This window comes from Physella acuta, unplaced genomic scaffold, assembly GCF_028476545.2.
Source record: "Physella acuta isolate Inbredline_101_S28 unplaced genomic scaffold, ASM2847654v3 ptg000133l, whole genome shotgun sequence".
In the NCBI taxonomy this organism is placed as follows: domain Eukaryota; kingdom Metazoa; phylum Mollusca; class Gastropoda; family Physidae; genus Physella; species Physella acuta.
In genome coordinates this window covers 626122-642419 of record NW_026731652.1, presented here as the reverse complement: position 1 = coordinate 642419, position 16298 = coordinate 626122, and the positions used below count along the sequence as shown (strand labels likewise).

The following is a 16298-nucleotide window of genomic DNA, read 5'->3' as shown; positions in this document are numbered from 1 at the left end:
CTAGATTTTTTTAACTTTGCCTAGCAGCTAGATATCTAACTAGATCTAGATCTAATTAATTAATGGTCGCAAATCCGCTGCAAGCCAAAAACATTAAATTATTATATTTGACTTCATTATTTATATTAATATATGTTTTTATTTATTTTTAGATCTACTAATTTAAATCTACTATAAGATCTATATTTATTCTTGTTTCCTTTTGTCGATTAAACTTAAAAAATTAAAACATTAATTTACTACATTTGACTTTCAATTTATTTATATTTCAATGGTCAAATAAACCATGGTCTCTAGTTACCGAAACTCAACAAACATTACCCGATAATTTCCGACGCTAAACTAAGGTTTTACCAATAAGGAGATCTAGTGTTTTCCTAACGTTTTTGTGTGTTTCGGTTGTGTTTATAATAAAATACGCTCAACTGGAGGTGAACGTGAAGCGGGGGAATAAAATACGCTAAAATGGAGTTTTACCATCGTATTGAGTATTGAGATTACCAATTTTGCCAATTTATTAATTTTATTTAATAATTACCGTTTTAATTTAAATTAGATTTGAATTTAGGAATTAGATCTAGTCTAGATCTTCCAGTTAAGCATTAAGTTTAAGCCGTGGCGTTACTCCTCCAACTCGATCTAGACTAGAATCTAGAGACCTAGTCACAAGCCGAGATTTAGGACTAGAGATCTAGATCTAGATCTAGTCTAGATTCTAGATGTTCTAGATTTCGATCTTGATTTTCTTGTTTCTAGATCTAAATCTAGCCTAGATCTAGATCTAGATCTACGTTTCACGTTTATTTTGTTTACAATTTTAGCGGAAGTCACATTTTAAAAGTGGACAGATTTTTACAAAAAGTGTTCATTTTTGGATAGACCTAGGCACACATAAAAGATATAATTCTATCTGGCAGACTATATCGATCTCGATCTCGATTCTAGCTTTACTGAAAAATAGGCTAGGAGAATTAAAAGAAACAAAAGAGATCATGAATTATAAACTTCCGGCCAAACTGCAGGCGTCGATAGAGTCTATCTACTAATGACACAAGAACCTGACGACAATGTCCAACGTTACGTATAATATTGACCATTATTTATGTAGTGATAAGGGCCTTCTACTTCCCGCTATCAATGAGTACACCTGGAACACATATATTCGGGCAGTTCTTTATTTAGTTGCAATGTTGTGGTGTTTCTTCGGGGTTGCTTTAGTATCGGAGGCTTTTATGTGTAGTATCGACCATATCACAAGCAAGACTATTTATCTTCCCGGTCCACATGGAGACGGCTTTAATTTGGTCGAAGTTAAGGTAGGCTAATATTGGCTAACAATATTTTAGAATACAAAATGAATAAATTCAATCGCTTCTTTTCTAACATTGTTTGTTGCCTAAGCAGGCCTTCAGTAGCGGCTATTTAAGAGGTGGTGTTGAGGGTGTGTGTGGGCCGTGGGGGGGGGGGGGGGGGGGGGGTTGATCCATAAAGTCACGCTTGTTTAATTTTCCTTCCTCACTTCTGTCTATAATTCATTATTATGCAAGTAAATACAATGTATATTTGCTTTGTTAGGAAAAATACGTAACTAACAAACGTTTTTTAAAGTTTCCTTTGAATTGAATGTACAAATAACAGATCTACAAAAAGGGGTATTGAAATAATAGTTTTAGTAGTTTTTAGACAGTTAGGTCTATATATGAAATTTTAAGTGAGTATAGTGTGATAGCTGTACCAGGTGTCTATACTCAACAGGTATGGAACGAAACGGTGGCGAATTTGACCCTCTTAGCTTTTGGAACCAGCGCACCGGAGATTCTACTCAACGTCATAGAGACGTGCGGTCACTCCTTCCAGGCTGGGGAGCTGGGCCCAGGGACAATCGTGGGGTCAGCGGCCTTTAACATGTTTTTTATCACAGCTTTTGCAGTTGGCTGCATCCCTGCCGGAGAAACCAGGTTAGCTTTGCTTTGGTTCACTCGTCACACCTGCTATTGCAGTAAGAAATGTGGGGGTGGTGGTTGTGGGGAGGGGTGAGATATCCCCCCCCCCACACACACACATATTTGCTGTATAGTTAAAACTGTGGTTTGATGACTTTCGAAAATTTTGAAATAATAAACATTGAATGCGGAAATAACCTTATCGCGTGACAACTGCCATTTTTGGCTACGCCAGTGGCGTCACTAGGTGGGGTAACACCCGGTGCTTTAACCACCCCACTTCGCCAACGATGTACTGAAACTATAGGCAATTTAGTGTAACCCCCAGATCCTCTTTACATTTTGGCGTACCCCCACTTAGATGGTGCTACACGGTGCACCATGCGCCCCGTTTATGAAAATCTCAATACTGACCTTACAGTTTAGTTTTGGTGTTCAACTATACAAACCTTCTATAGCTGAACAAAAAAGTAGAACCAATTTTTGAATACCTTGATTTATGTGCGTCAATTTTTTGCGAAGTGTTGCCTTTCTGTTTGTCCAAACAACTCCAAAGCGACGAACCCAACCCACCAGGAAACTTAAGCTAGCCTTTACATGATGTCATAGTCACAAAAACAACAACACCAGTGTTTCTTCCAGACTTTTTTCTCCGGGGGGGCACTTGAAATTTTCGGGGGGCGGTAGACTTTCTTCGGGGGGGGGGGGGGACACTGTTAAAAGTATATATTTTCTATTTAACTTATATAAATTTCATTTCGTTCGGAGGGGCGGTAAAAAAATTTCGCCCCCCCCCCCCCCCCCCCCGAAGAGATGCCTGGAAGAAACTCTGAATAACACTGTCACGGTAAAGATTTCTTAGTAAAGTGAGCACTCACAACCTGAGATATAAAAAACACCCGCATAAACACATCTCCCACTCCCCTCAGGACAATAACAGTTACTAATCCCCCCCCCCCACCCCCAACTCAAATTAAGACCTACTTAAAGTTTATGAATCTAGTTATGATTTTATTTTTTTATTACATTTTTAAAATCGCATCTAACGGTTAATTATTTTGACTAACGACCTTTGCCCTCCAGAAGAGTCAAGCACCTTGGTGTGTTTGCCGTGACCAGCATATTCGGCATTTGGGCTTATGTGTGGCTGATATTGGTCGTTCTCGTCATCACGCCTAAAGTCGTGGAAATATGGGAGGCCGTTCTCACACTTTTGATGTTTCCATTGCTCATTGTTTTCTCGTATTTGGCCGACGTAGGATTCGTGTGTGCCAATAAGCGAGTAGGAGTAACGGCCGACCTTGAAATAGGCCTGGGTATGTGTGTATAGTTATAAGCTAACAACTACATAATATAGTATTTCTTAATGATAATATTGTTTTGTTTAATGCAGTTAAGTATAATGAAAATATGAAACTAATAGGCCCCCTACTTGTTGAAAAATATTTCAACTCTCTACATATTAAGCATAATTAAACGTGGAATTGAATGAAGCAATTCCCACCACGTTAGACGTATCGTTTTCTAAAAGCAATAGATTGTATTGCTAGACACTTAAGGAATGGTTAAAATTTGAAATCACGCGTAAATTTGAATGGAATGTTAATCCTAAGGCCAACGAAATCCGAGGCAAACCACGAAAACGGAAAAAATATATAATTAAGAAGTCGACGAAAACCGAAGCCAACACTTTACAACGATCCCCCGTGACATAATACAGTCACTAAATGACTGACTACTAGGTGACAGGACAAATGATCTCAGGACAAATGATCTCAGGACAAATGATCTCAGGACAAATGATCTCAGGACAAATGATCTCAGGACAAATGATCTCAGGACAAATGATCTCAGGACAAATGATCTCAGGACAAATGATCTCAGGACAAATGATCTCAGGACAAATGATCTCAGGACAAATGATCTCAGGACAAATGATCTCAGGACAAATGATCTCAGGACAAATGATCTCAGGGCAATGATCTCAGGACAAATGATCTCAGGACAAATGATCTCAGGGCAATGATCTCAGGACAAATGATCTCAGGACAAATGATCTCAGGACAAATGATCTCAGGACAAATGATCTCAGGACAAATGAACTCAGGACAAATGATCTCAGGACAAATGATCTCAGGACAAATGATCTCAGGACAAATGATCTCAGGACAATGAACTCAGGACAAATGATCTCAGGACAAATGATCTCAGGACAAATGATCTCAGGACAAATTATCTCAGGACAAAATATCTCACGGACAAATGATCTCAGGACAAATGATCTCAGACAAAATGTGCATAATAGTGCGCAATATTATTAGTACTTTATAAATTTACATGCGTTTTTTGAGAAATCGGAAATAGCGTAAATTAGTACTTCCGGTCAACGGAAATTACTCAAAATTTGACAGAAGGTAGAGAATTAGATCTTTTACTTACATGTGACATTTCATTTATCTATCTGAAATAGTACTCAAGTTATAGGCTTTTGAAAAATTCAAAGTAGAAAAAGTACCACTTCCGGTTATCGGAAATCGCTCAAAAGTTGATACGGATCTACGATTTTGATAAAATACTTATATATGAAATTTCATCAACCTAGCTGTAACGGTACTCAAGTTATCGTGTTTACACACGGACACACACACACACACACAGACATACGGACAAGATTGCAAAATTATGTTTTTCCGTATCAGTGAGATGTAAAACGTCGAGATTTGCAAAAATCTCTTTTTTTTTTTTTGCACGATTACAAGACTTTCTCTATACTTCATATATACGAGAAAGTAAAAATGGATTAAAAATCCTGTCTATATCCCTAGTTGCCATCCCATGTTGTTTTATATAAGAAAATTCGAGAAAGTTTAGGGAATATCACTCCCGGTTTATTTTCTAGATCTAGACAAGAATGAGAAAATCGATTCAACTGAGTTTTTGGAACTTGCGCGAGTGAGTAGAATTAGCTATTATTATAAAATTTCATTGTTGCCTTATGAAACTAAAGATTTTTAATTTTTTCAAATGTTTTAATGTACTTTAAGTTTCAAATTGACTGTAACACATCAACAAAATTTCACGAAGGCTAAAGCCTTTAATGTCTGTCTCCACTAAAGAAACTGGCCAAAGAGTTGGGCATGAACGAAGATGACGTTGCTAAGACAATGGCCACCCACATCTCAAAGAAACACCGCAAGTCTTCCATCTGGTACAGGGTCCAGGCCACAAGGTTGATCACAGGTGGGGCCAAGCTGGAGCAACCACGGTCAAGTGTGGAGGATGTTGGTACTTCTTTACACTATTTGTTTGCTTACTAGTTCTACACTTTCATGCCACAGTACATCTTGTCCATGTTCCAAATATTTAGTCAGCTAATGTCAAGGTTCTAAATATTTAGTCAGCTAATGTCAAGGTTCTAAATATTTAGTCAGCTAATGTCAAGGTTCTAAATATTTAGTCAGCTAATGTCAAGGTTCTAAATATTTAGTCAGCTAATGTCCAGGTTCCAAATATTTAGTCAGCTAATGTCCAGGTTTCAAATATTTAGTCAGCTAATGTCCAGGTTTCAAATATTTAGTCAGCTAATGTCCAGGTTCCTAATATTTAGTCAGCTAATGTCCCGGTTCCTAATATTTAGTCAGCTAATGTCCAGGTTCCAAATATTTAGTCAGCTAATGTCCAGGTTTCAAATATTTAGTCAGCTAATGTCCAGGTTCCAAATATTTAGTCAGCTAATGTCCAGGTTTCAAATATTTAGTCAGCTAATGTCCAGGTTCCTAATATTTAGTCAGCTAATGTCCAGGTTCCAAATATTTAGTCAGCTAATGTCCAGGTTCCAAATATTTAGTCAGCTAATGTCCAGGTTTCAAATATTTAGTCAGCTAATGTCCAGGTTCCAAATATTTAGTCAGCTAATGTCCAGGTTTCAAATATTCAGTCAGCTAATGTCCAGGTTCCAAATATTTAGTCAGCTAATGTCCAGGTTCCAAATATTTAGTCAGCTAATGTCCAGGTTCCAAATATTTAGTCAGCTAATGTCCAGGTTGCAAATATTTAGTCAGCTAATGTCCCGGTTCCTAATATTTAGTCAGCTAATATCCAGGTTTCAAATATTTAGTCAGCTAATGTCCAGGTTGCAAATATTTAGTCAGCTAACGGCCAGGTTTCAAATATTCAGTCAGCTAATGTCCAGGTTCCAAATATTTAGTCAGCTAATGTCCAGGTTCCAAATATTTAGTCAGCTAATGGCCAGGTTCCAAATATTAGTCAGCTAATGTCAAGGTTCTAAATATTTAGTCAGCAGATGTCCAGGTTGCAAATATTCAGTCAGCTAATGTCCAGGTTGCAAATATTTAGTCAGCTAATGTCCCGGTTCCAAATATTTAGTCAGCTAACGGCCAGGTTTCAAATATTTAGTCAGCTAATGTCCCGGTTCCTAATATTTAGTCAGTCAGCCAATATCTTGCAAGCTAAGTGTCTTCACATTTGACATAAGTTTCCTAACGTTTTGAACCTTGTCGAGATTGAGCTGAGCTACAGGCGTTTGCTTTGGACTTTGTCTCGTCATATTAGGCCAATTTAAAGATGCTCCAAGAAATCGTAGCCGAGCCACGGAGGTTGCCCGTTGGAGCCACAGAGTCCAAGGATGGTGGCAAAGATCTCAGGTTGTCAGCCTCCTCGGAACAAAACCTGCTTCACTTGAAGAAATCCATGGTGGAGTTTACAGCGGCCACCTGCACCGTCCTTGAGAATGAAGGTCAAGTGAGGGTAGGGATCAGACGTCATGGCGATTTATCTAAAACCATAACAATTGGGTAAGTATGTAATAGCTGACAGCGTGCAACAACTAATAGCTTTTGTGACGTGTTTTAGTACCTACATGACATGCAATCATAGGTCTCCTGCACACGATGTGTCAGTGTTTCGCAAGTACCTACATGTAGTTGGTACTAAAGCGGTTAGTGACAATGCACAAACATGTTTTTTTTCAAGTCTTGTCAATTCGGTTGCATTGGTGGCGTCAAGATTTTGACTTTTACAAGGAGTTGAAAAAAGAATTTGATGGTCAGTGTTACCAGACGTTTAAAAGAGCATCATAAAGTCAAAGTCTTCAGCCTTCAGTCGCTAAACAGGCACGGAAATCACGTCACCGTTCAGGCACTTAAGTTACGTCACCATCCCGATACTTAAATGACGTTCTCATACAGGCACAAACGTGAAAAAAACAAGCGTTAGATAGTTCTCGAGCAGGTGATCTATCGATTAAAAGGTCATTTGTTTCCCCCTTTGTACCTCACAGCGTTGAAACAATAGACGGCACGGCCGAAGCAGGGGGAGACTATATAGCCATGAAGCAGCTGTTGACCTTTGAACCCGGAGAAACCCTCAAGTATGTTTCCATTGAGATAGTGGACGATGACATCTGGGAGCCGGACGAGTTTTTTTTCGTCAAGTTGTTCCATCACCCCGAGGGCAGCAGCACAGAGGAGGTGGTCATCGGCAAGCTGGCAATCAACCAGGTCACCATCGTGGACGACGACAGTAGGTGCTCGTGTGCTCTGTGTGTTTATCTGAGTCTACACCCCAATCTGTTTATCTGAGTCTACACCCCAATCTGTTTATCTGAGTCTACACCCCAATCTGTTTATCTCAGTCTACACCCCAATCTGTTTATCTGAGTCTACACCCCAATCTGTTTATCTGAGTCTACACCCCAATCTGTTTATCTGAGTCTACACCCCAATCTGTTTATCTGAGTCTACACCCCAATCTGTTTATCTGAGTCTACACCCCAATCTGTTTATCTGAGTGTACACCCCAATCTGTTTATCTGAGTCTACACCCCAATCTGTTTATCTGAGTCTACACCCCAATCTGTTTATCTGAGTGTACACCCCAATCTGTTTATCTGAGTCTACACCCCAATCTGTTTATCTGAGTGTACACCCCAATCTGTTTATCTGAGTCTACACCCCAATCTGTTTATCTGAGTCTACACCCCAATCTGTTTATCTGAGTGTACACCCCAATCTGTTTATCTGAGTCTACACCCCAATCTGTTTATCTGAGTCTACACCCCAATCTGTTTATCTGAGTCTACACCCCAATCTGTTTATCTGAGTCTACACCCCAATCTGTTTATCTGAGTCTACACCCCAATCTGTTTATCTGAGTGTACACCCCAATCGTGTGTTTATCTTAGTGTACACTGTTTAATGTAAACACCAATCTATTTGTTTAATGTAAACCCCACTCTATGTGTTTAATGTAAACCACAATCTATGTGTTTAATGTAAACCCCAATCTATGTGTTTAATGTAAACCACAATCTATGTGTTTAATGTAAACCCCAATCTATGTGTTTAATGTAAACCACAATCTTTGTGTTTATTTTAGTGTAAACCACAACCTATGTGTTTATTGTAAACCCAAATGCATGTGTTTAATGTAAACACCAATCTATTTGTTTAATGTAAACCCCACTCTATGTGTTTAATGTAAACCACAATCTATGTGTTTATTTTAGTGTAAACCACAATCTATGTGTTTAATGTAAACCCAAATTTATGTGTTTAATGTAAACCCCATTCTATGTGTTTAATGTAAACCACAATCTATGTGTTTATTTTAGTGTAAACCACAATCTATGTGTTTAATGTAAACCCCAATCTATGTGTTTAATGTAAACCCCAATCTATGTGTTTAATGTAAACCACAATCTATGTGTTTAATGTAAACCACAATCTATGAGTTTAATGTAAACCACAATCTATGTGTTTTTTTAGTGTAAACCACAATTTATGTGTTTAATGTAAACCCCTATCTATGTGTTTAATGTAAACCACAATCTATGTGTTTATTTTAGTGTAAACCACAATCTATGTGTTTAATTTAAATCCCTATCTATGTGTTTAATGTAAACCACAATCTATGTGTTTATTTTAGTATAAACCACAATCTATGTGTTTAATGTAAACCCAAATTTATGTGTTTAATGTAAACCCCAATCTATGTGTTTAATGTAAACCACAATCTATGTGTTTAATGTAAACCACAATCTATGTGTTTATTTTAGTATAAACCACAATCTATGTGTTTAATGTAAACCACAATCTATGTGTTTATTTTAGTATAAACCACAATCTATGTGTTTAATGTAAACCCAAATTTATGTGTTTAATGTAAACCCCAATCTATGTGTTTAATGTAAACCACAATCTATGTGTTTTATGTAAACCACAATCTATGTGTTTTTTTAGTGTAAACCACAATTTATGTGTTTTATGTAAACCACAATCTATGTGTTTAATGTAAACCACAATCTATGTGTTTAATGTAAACCACAATCTATGTGTTTTATGTAAACCACAATCTGTGTGTTTTATGTAAACCACAATCTGTTTTATCAAATAAAATGCAGCATAATGTACTTTCTAATATGACAAAACGTCGTACTGGAGAGTTCTAAATGCGCATACCATACTATGTTACAGACCCAGGACACTTAGAGTTCAGCAAACCCAGCTTCATCATCAAAGAAAGCGCCACGTCAGCAAACCTTGTGGTCAACAGGTTGGACGGTGCTGACGGTGAGGTTATTGTCAACTGGCGCGCCAGAGACCTGAAGCCGACATCCAAGCGAGACTGCGTGGGAGTGGAGGGAGTACTCACGTTTGGCCACGGAGAAACCAGCAAAGTTATCACCATAATGGTTAACGACCTCAAGGTAAGCGGCTTCAGTTCGTTTCTTCTTTTTTCTCGCATCTGTTTTTAATTTAATTAGTTAGGTAGTCTCCCAGTCATTAGGGCAAATCGTAAATTATATTGTTAACAACCACACAAGCCTGTCGGGCGGACGACAAGCATAAAATAAAAAAAAATTAAAATAAAAACCACGGTTCAATATGAAAAATTGTTTCAGTTTGATTTTCTGCGTAATTCTTAAGAGTTTATTGTGTGGGATATTTCTTTGGTTATTCCCCTTAGAGTTTCAGACATCAGATCTCATGAATGTTTCGTGCAGTGTTTCTTCCAGACTTTTTTCTCCGGGGGGGCACTTGAAATCTTCGGGGGGGCGGTAAACTTTCTTCGGGGGGGCGGACACTGTTAAAAGTATATATTTTCTATATAAATTATATAAATTTCATTTCGTTCGGGGGGGCGGTAAAAATTTTTCGGGGGGGGGGGGCTTCGCCCCCCCGAAGAGATGCCTGGAAGAAACTCTGGTTTCGTGTAATGGGATACACATTTGTCAGTTATAATAGTTACGGCCTCCGTATATGCGAGGATTTGTAAACGTGATCTAGTATTATATATATAACCTATGTATATATATATATATATATATATATATATATATATATATATATATATGTATGTATATAAAATTCTCAATCAATTGCTATATTGTCGTTCAAAATATTTCATTATAAGGGCGATGATGAGTTAAGCTTCCAAGTTGAGCTCAGTAATCCGACAGGGGGCGCTACTCTGGGACATATTGACAAAACTATCGTCACAATAATCAAAGATGACGGTGAGATTAACGTAGACTCTTATTGTTTTCCATGTTACCATGGCTAAGCCATTTAAATTTCCCTGTTGATATAGGTAAGCCATTTATCTTTCCATTAAGCCATTTATCTTTCCCTATTAATATGTGTAAGACATGACTAGGGGTAGGACTTAACATTGTTTACTGTCCCCTCTTCCCCCTCATCACGTGTCTCCCACGTCATGCAGCTAACAACCATATACCGAAATATGTGTGAGCTATGTCGCTGGTAGGCCCACCGCCGGGAGACAATTTTGCTTAGAGGCAAAACGTGTTCGGAAGATTTTTTTAATGATTCGCGTCACAGTTAGACAAACATCGACTCAGTGGCTGATGCTGTACAATACCATTAGCTGAGTATACTGTTGTACAGTAATATAACACACCTGTCATCCGCCCCACTCCACCGAGTTCAGCTGCCTACTGTTGTACTGTATCTGACACGCCTGTCCCCCCCACCCACCGAGTTCAACTGTCTACTGTTGTACTGTATCTGACACGCCTGTCCCCCCCCACCCCCCCACCCACAGAGTTCAACTAAGTCTACTGTTGTACTGTATATGACACGCTTGTAACACCCCCACTCCACCGAGTTCAACTGTCTACTATTGTACTGTATATGACTCGCTTGTAACACCCCCACTCCACCGAGTTCAACTGTCTACTATTGTACTGTATATGACTCGCTTGTAACACCCCCACCCCCACTCCACCGAGTTCAACTAAGCCTACTGTTGTACTTTATATGACACGCCCCCCCCCCCCCACCCACAGAGTTCAACAGTATGCTCCACCGTATCGCCAACAAAACCAAGGCCAACCTAGAGAACATGAAGCTTGGCACCACCACCTACGCCGGTCAGTTCCGGGCAGCCATGTGTGTCAACGGTGGGAATCTGGAGACCGCCTCGGTGCTGGACTACGTCTTGCACTTTATCACGTTTTTCTGGAAGGTCATTTCCACATCAGTCTCGTTTAGTCAATAGTATTTAGTCAACAGCATTTAGTCAATAGTATTTAGTCAATAGTATTTAGTCAATAGTATTTAGTCAATATCATTTAGTCAATAGCATTTAGTCAATAGCATTTAGTCAATAGCATTTAGTCAATAGCATTTAGTCAATAACATTTAGTCAATAGCATTTAGTCAATATCATTTAGCCAATATCATTTAGTCAATAGCATTTAGTCAATAGTATTGAGTCAATAGCATTTAGTGAATAGCATTTAGTCAATAGCATTTAGTCAATAGCATTTAATCAATAGCATTTTGTCAACAGCATTTTATCAATAGCATATAGTCAATATCATTTAGTCAATAGCATTTAGTCAATAGCATTTAGTCAATAGCATTTAGTCAATGTCATTTTGTCAATAGCATTTAGTCAATAGCATTTAGTCAATATCACAATGTAGTTAATATAGACAGGGTGGCCTAGCGCCAGAGAGCTAGACTGCTAACTCGCAAGTCTCAGGTTGAATCCGAGTTCAAGTCATTATAATGTCCCTGAGTCCACCCAGCTCTGATGGTACCTTCATATGCTGAAGTCTCTGAAACAAGATGAATTCTACTTCACCTGCCCCAGGTGTCTTGGGCACCATCAGGAAATGATGATGATTTAGTCAATATCATGGAATCAAATACCATATTTTAAGCTTAGTTTGACAAAAGCACAAAAGTTTCTTACTAGCATTTAAGTTGAAAAGATTTAAGAAATTCCTCCATTTACAGACGGGTCCAAAGTTATAGGAAACTCCTCAATTTACATACTGTGCAAAATATCTAGGAAATTCCCTAATTTACATACTGTGCAAAATATGTAGGAAATTCCCTAATTTTCATACTGTGCAAAATATCTAGGAAATTCCCTAATTTACATACTGTGCAAAATATCTAGGAAATTCCCTAATTTACATACTGTGCAAAATATCTAGGAATTTCCCTAATTTACATACTGTGCAAACGTTCTAGGCAATTCCCTAATTTATAGACTGTGCTAAAGATCTAGAAAATTCCTCGCGCGTGGAATGCGGTTCTTTCATTGGATGATTTGCACGTAATCAGACAAAAATTGAGCTTGTAAACAAAACACGAAAAAACATGCAAGATTTTCGGGGATCTTTTTCCCCGCTCTCACGTTTAATTTTAAACAACGCAACACCATAAAGTTAAATGTACTGTACATAATGAGATGAGAAGCATGAACGTTTAAACTAGAAACATTATTTTACAAAATGGCCGGGGGGGGGGGGGGTTGTGGGAAGCAGTAGTAGATTTAGCCAGATAGATTTAAAAAAAAAAAATTAAAACGTTTCTTAATATACAGGTGCTCTTTGCCTTCCTCCCCCCTCCCTCAGTGGGCGGGGGTTGGCCCACATTCATCTTATCTCTGCTAACTGTCGGACTACTGACCGCCATTGTTAACGATCTGGCGGCCATCTTTGGCTGTCTGGTTGGGATGTCAAATTACATCACAGGTAAGATTGGCAGGTTGGCACATCCAATTACATCACAGGTAAGATTGGCAGGTTGGTACATCCAATTACATCACAGGTAAGATTGGCAGGTTGGCACATCCAATTACATCACAGGTAAGATTGGCAGGTTGGTACATCCAATTACATCACAGGTAAGATTGGCAGGTTGGCACATCCAATTACATCACAGGTAAGATTGGCAGGTTGGCACATCCAATTACATCACAGGTAAGATTGGCAGGTTGGTACATCCAATTACATCACAGGTAAGATTGGCAGGTTGGCACATCCAATTACATCACAGGTAAGATTGGCAGGTTGGCACATCCAATTACATCACAGGTAAGATTGGCAGGTTGGCACATCCAATTACATCACAGGTAAGATTGGCAGGTTGGCACATCCAATTACATCACAGGTAAGATTGGCAGGTTGGTACATCCAATTACATCACATGTAAGATTGGCAGGTTTGCACATCCAATTACATCACAGGTATGATTGGCAGGTTGGCACATCCAATTACATCACAGGTAAGATTGGCAGGTTGGCACATCCAATTACATCACAGGTAAGATTGGCAGGTTGGTACATCCAATTACATCAAAGGTAAGATTGGCAGGTTGGCACATCCAATTACATCACAGGTAAGATTGGCAGGTTGGCACATCCAATTACATCACAGGTAAGATTGGCAGGTTGGCACATCCAATTACATCACAGGTAAGATTGACAGGTTGGCACATCAAAGTATATCACCGGTAAATCCGGTTTAGTCAACGTCCTATATGGCGTTTAACAAGTTGATACGTAAAACTTATATGTGTTGGATTGGTAAATCCTTCCAACATTAAAATTACAAGCGAAGAAGAAGAAGAAAAACCTGTTCAACAAACAAGATATGGGTAACACACAGTCTTTCTTGATACTCTACTGATACAAAACACAGTATCTGCTCTTGGCAACACTTCTAGGCTTGCTGTGTTTCTGGGGATCTCTACATGTAACAAGCGTGGGGTTCCAGCCACCCTTTTTGTTTACTGTATGGTCCATGCAGGTAGAGATTCTAGGAATTAAAAAGTGACGGTGTTTGTATGACGCATTGCTTCGTGGCTCAGGTAGAAGTTTCTTACGATTTTAGCAGTGGCTATCATGGTGGCGGTGGATGACTTACGAAGACTGCCTTCCTTAGCACTTGGAGCTGGGAAGAGGAGGACTGGCTATGTCTGACTTTTGTGATGCCGTGGGGGTAACCGGCAATTCTAACTTTAGTTGACTAACGAAGATTGACTTTAGTGCGCTGGGGGCAACTGACAGTCTAACTTTCGTGGTGCTAGGGCTAGGGGAGGTGGAAGGGCGCTGGCAAAGTCTGCCTTTTAGTGGCGCTGGGGGGAGGGGCATACCATATCTGACTTTGGTGGACTTACGAAATGTGACTATCAGTTAGTCGACTGACCAAGACTTTTTTCTCCTGCATAGCCATAACTCTAGTGGCCATCGGTACCGGTGTACCAGACCTCTTCGCCTCCAAATATGCCGCCGTCAACGAGAAATGGGCCGACTCCTCCATTGGAAATATTAACGGCAGTAACAGCATCAATGTCTTCATTGGCCTGGGCTTACCCTGGCTCATTTCTAGTGTCTATTGGAAGGTAAAGGTGAGGACATTTATTATGATGCGTTGATGTGTGCAGTGCAAAAAAAAATCTATCATAAATGTTACATTTTCATATGAATTCAAAACTATCATAAAATTAAGAATGCAATGAAAAATCTATGATAAATTAAATTGTAAATTTTCATATGAATAAAAATCTATCATAAATTAAGAATTTATGGAGAAATCTATCATAAATGGTAAATTTATATACGAATACAAATGTATCATAAAATTGAGTAAATTGAAATATGAATAGAAATCTATCATAAATGGACACATTGATTTATGACTCAAATATAAAGTGTATAGGGTAAAATGATAAAGGAAACTTAACACGATTCGTATTGTCCGTATTTCCCCAGGGTAAAGAGTTCACCCACCCTACAGGGGCCGTCGGACTGAGCGTGACCGTCTTTACGGTGTGTGCCGTGTTTACCGTTCTGCTCTTGGTTGTTAGACGGTACATGACCATCTTTGGTAAAGCGGAACTGGGAGGTCCCAAGACGCCGAAATATCTGACCTGTCTGTTGGTGTCGGTGGTGTGGGTGGTCTACGTGATGGTGTCCTCGCTACAAGCCCAGGGGTTCATCGACGTCTTTTGACGCGGCTGGTTGATAGAGGGCATTGCTTTGGTTGCTCTCACAGCTGTGGCCGAAGTCATGGACCAACACAAATGTCAAGACTTTTGCAATCAAATATTTGGCCTGCAATATTGTAGTTTATGAAAGGCAAGTCGACTCATACTTTATTTGTCTGATGGATCATAGGGTGACAAAAGATTTCCTTGCTTTGTATGTCCACTTGTTGCTTGAGAGCTGTGTGGAATATAACATACAATAATTTGTATGTACAACCCAGCTCCTGCAATATTACGTGTTACGAATTGTTACTGCCCTCTTGTATACTTGATGCACACATTGGCTGTTACAGTGTTGTTTTTAAACGTACCGTCTACCTCTGGTTATTTGATAATTTTATTACGTGATGAGCAAATATTTATGCACCAAAAAAATAACAACACCCACCTCGGTATGAGAAACTCTATTGCTCAGTTGGCATTTTTACAAGTGTCATCTCACCTTTTATTGTCAATAATATTTTAGAGATTACTGTAAATACGCTACAGATTCCTGTATAATTATCATTCAACATTCGCTTTTCCATTTGAGTAAATGTCCGTCGAATATGTCATCCTTTATTTGTTGCCTGATTCTTGATATACATCATTCTGTTTAGTCAGTCAGTGGATTTCATGGTTGGATAGTTAACGTACCTAGAATGGATCTACGTGTTTCATCAGTGTTAACATAGACTCTATTTTTTATATTGTTTGAAAAGTTTTCACAGTACAGTGTGCATATTTTTTCTGATTTTTAATATCTTAGAATTGTGGTAAAAGTTTATTACCCAATGTGTCAAACTTACATTGTGGTAAAAGTTTATTACCCAATGTGTCAAACTTACATTGTGGTAAAAGTTTATTACCCAATGTGTCAAACTTACATTGTGGTAAAAGTTTATTACCCAATGTGTCAAACTTACATTGTGGTAAAAGTTTATTACCCAATGTGTCAAACTTACATTGTGGTAAAAGTTTATTACCCAATGTGTCAAACTTACATTGTGGTAAAAGTTTATTACCCAATGTGTCAAACTTACATTGT

At 38.7% G+C, this 16298-nt stretch overlaps 1 protein-coding gene across 1 annotated transcript; it reads left to right on the top strand.

Moving 5' to 3' along the window:
- Positions 1 to 1019: 1019 nt before the first annotated feature.
- On the top strand, positions 1020 to 16052 carry LOC131935163 (sodium/calcium exchanger 2). The gene is made up of 13 exons (XM_059291531.1): positions 1020 to 1316; positions 1756 to 1958; positions 3027 to 3259; positions 4843 to 4895; positions 5060 to 5224; positions 6516 to 6757; positions 7243 to 7484; positions 9437 to 9669; positions 10377 to 10479; positions 11272 to 11450; positions 12825 to 12975; positions 14454 to 14632; positions 14997 to 16052. The coding sequence occupies exons 1-13, from the start codon at positions 1068 to 1070 to the stop codon at positions 15234 to 15236; spliced, it is 2472 nt and encodes an 823-aa protein (XP_059147514.1). The 5' UTR covers positions 1020 to 1067; the 3' UTR covers positions 15237 to 16052.
- Positions 16053 to 16298: the final 246 nt, after the last annotated feature.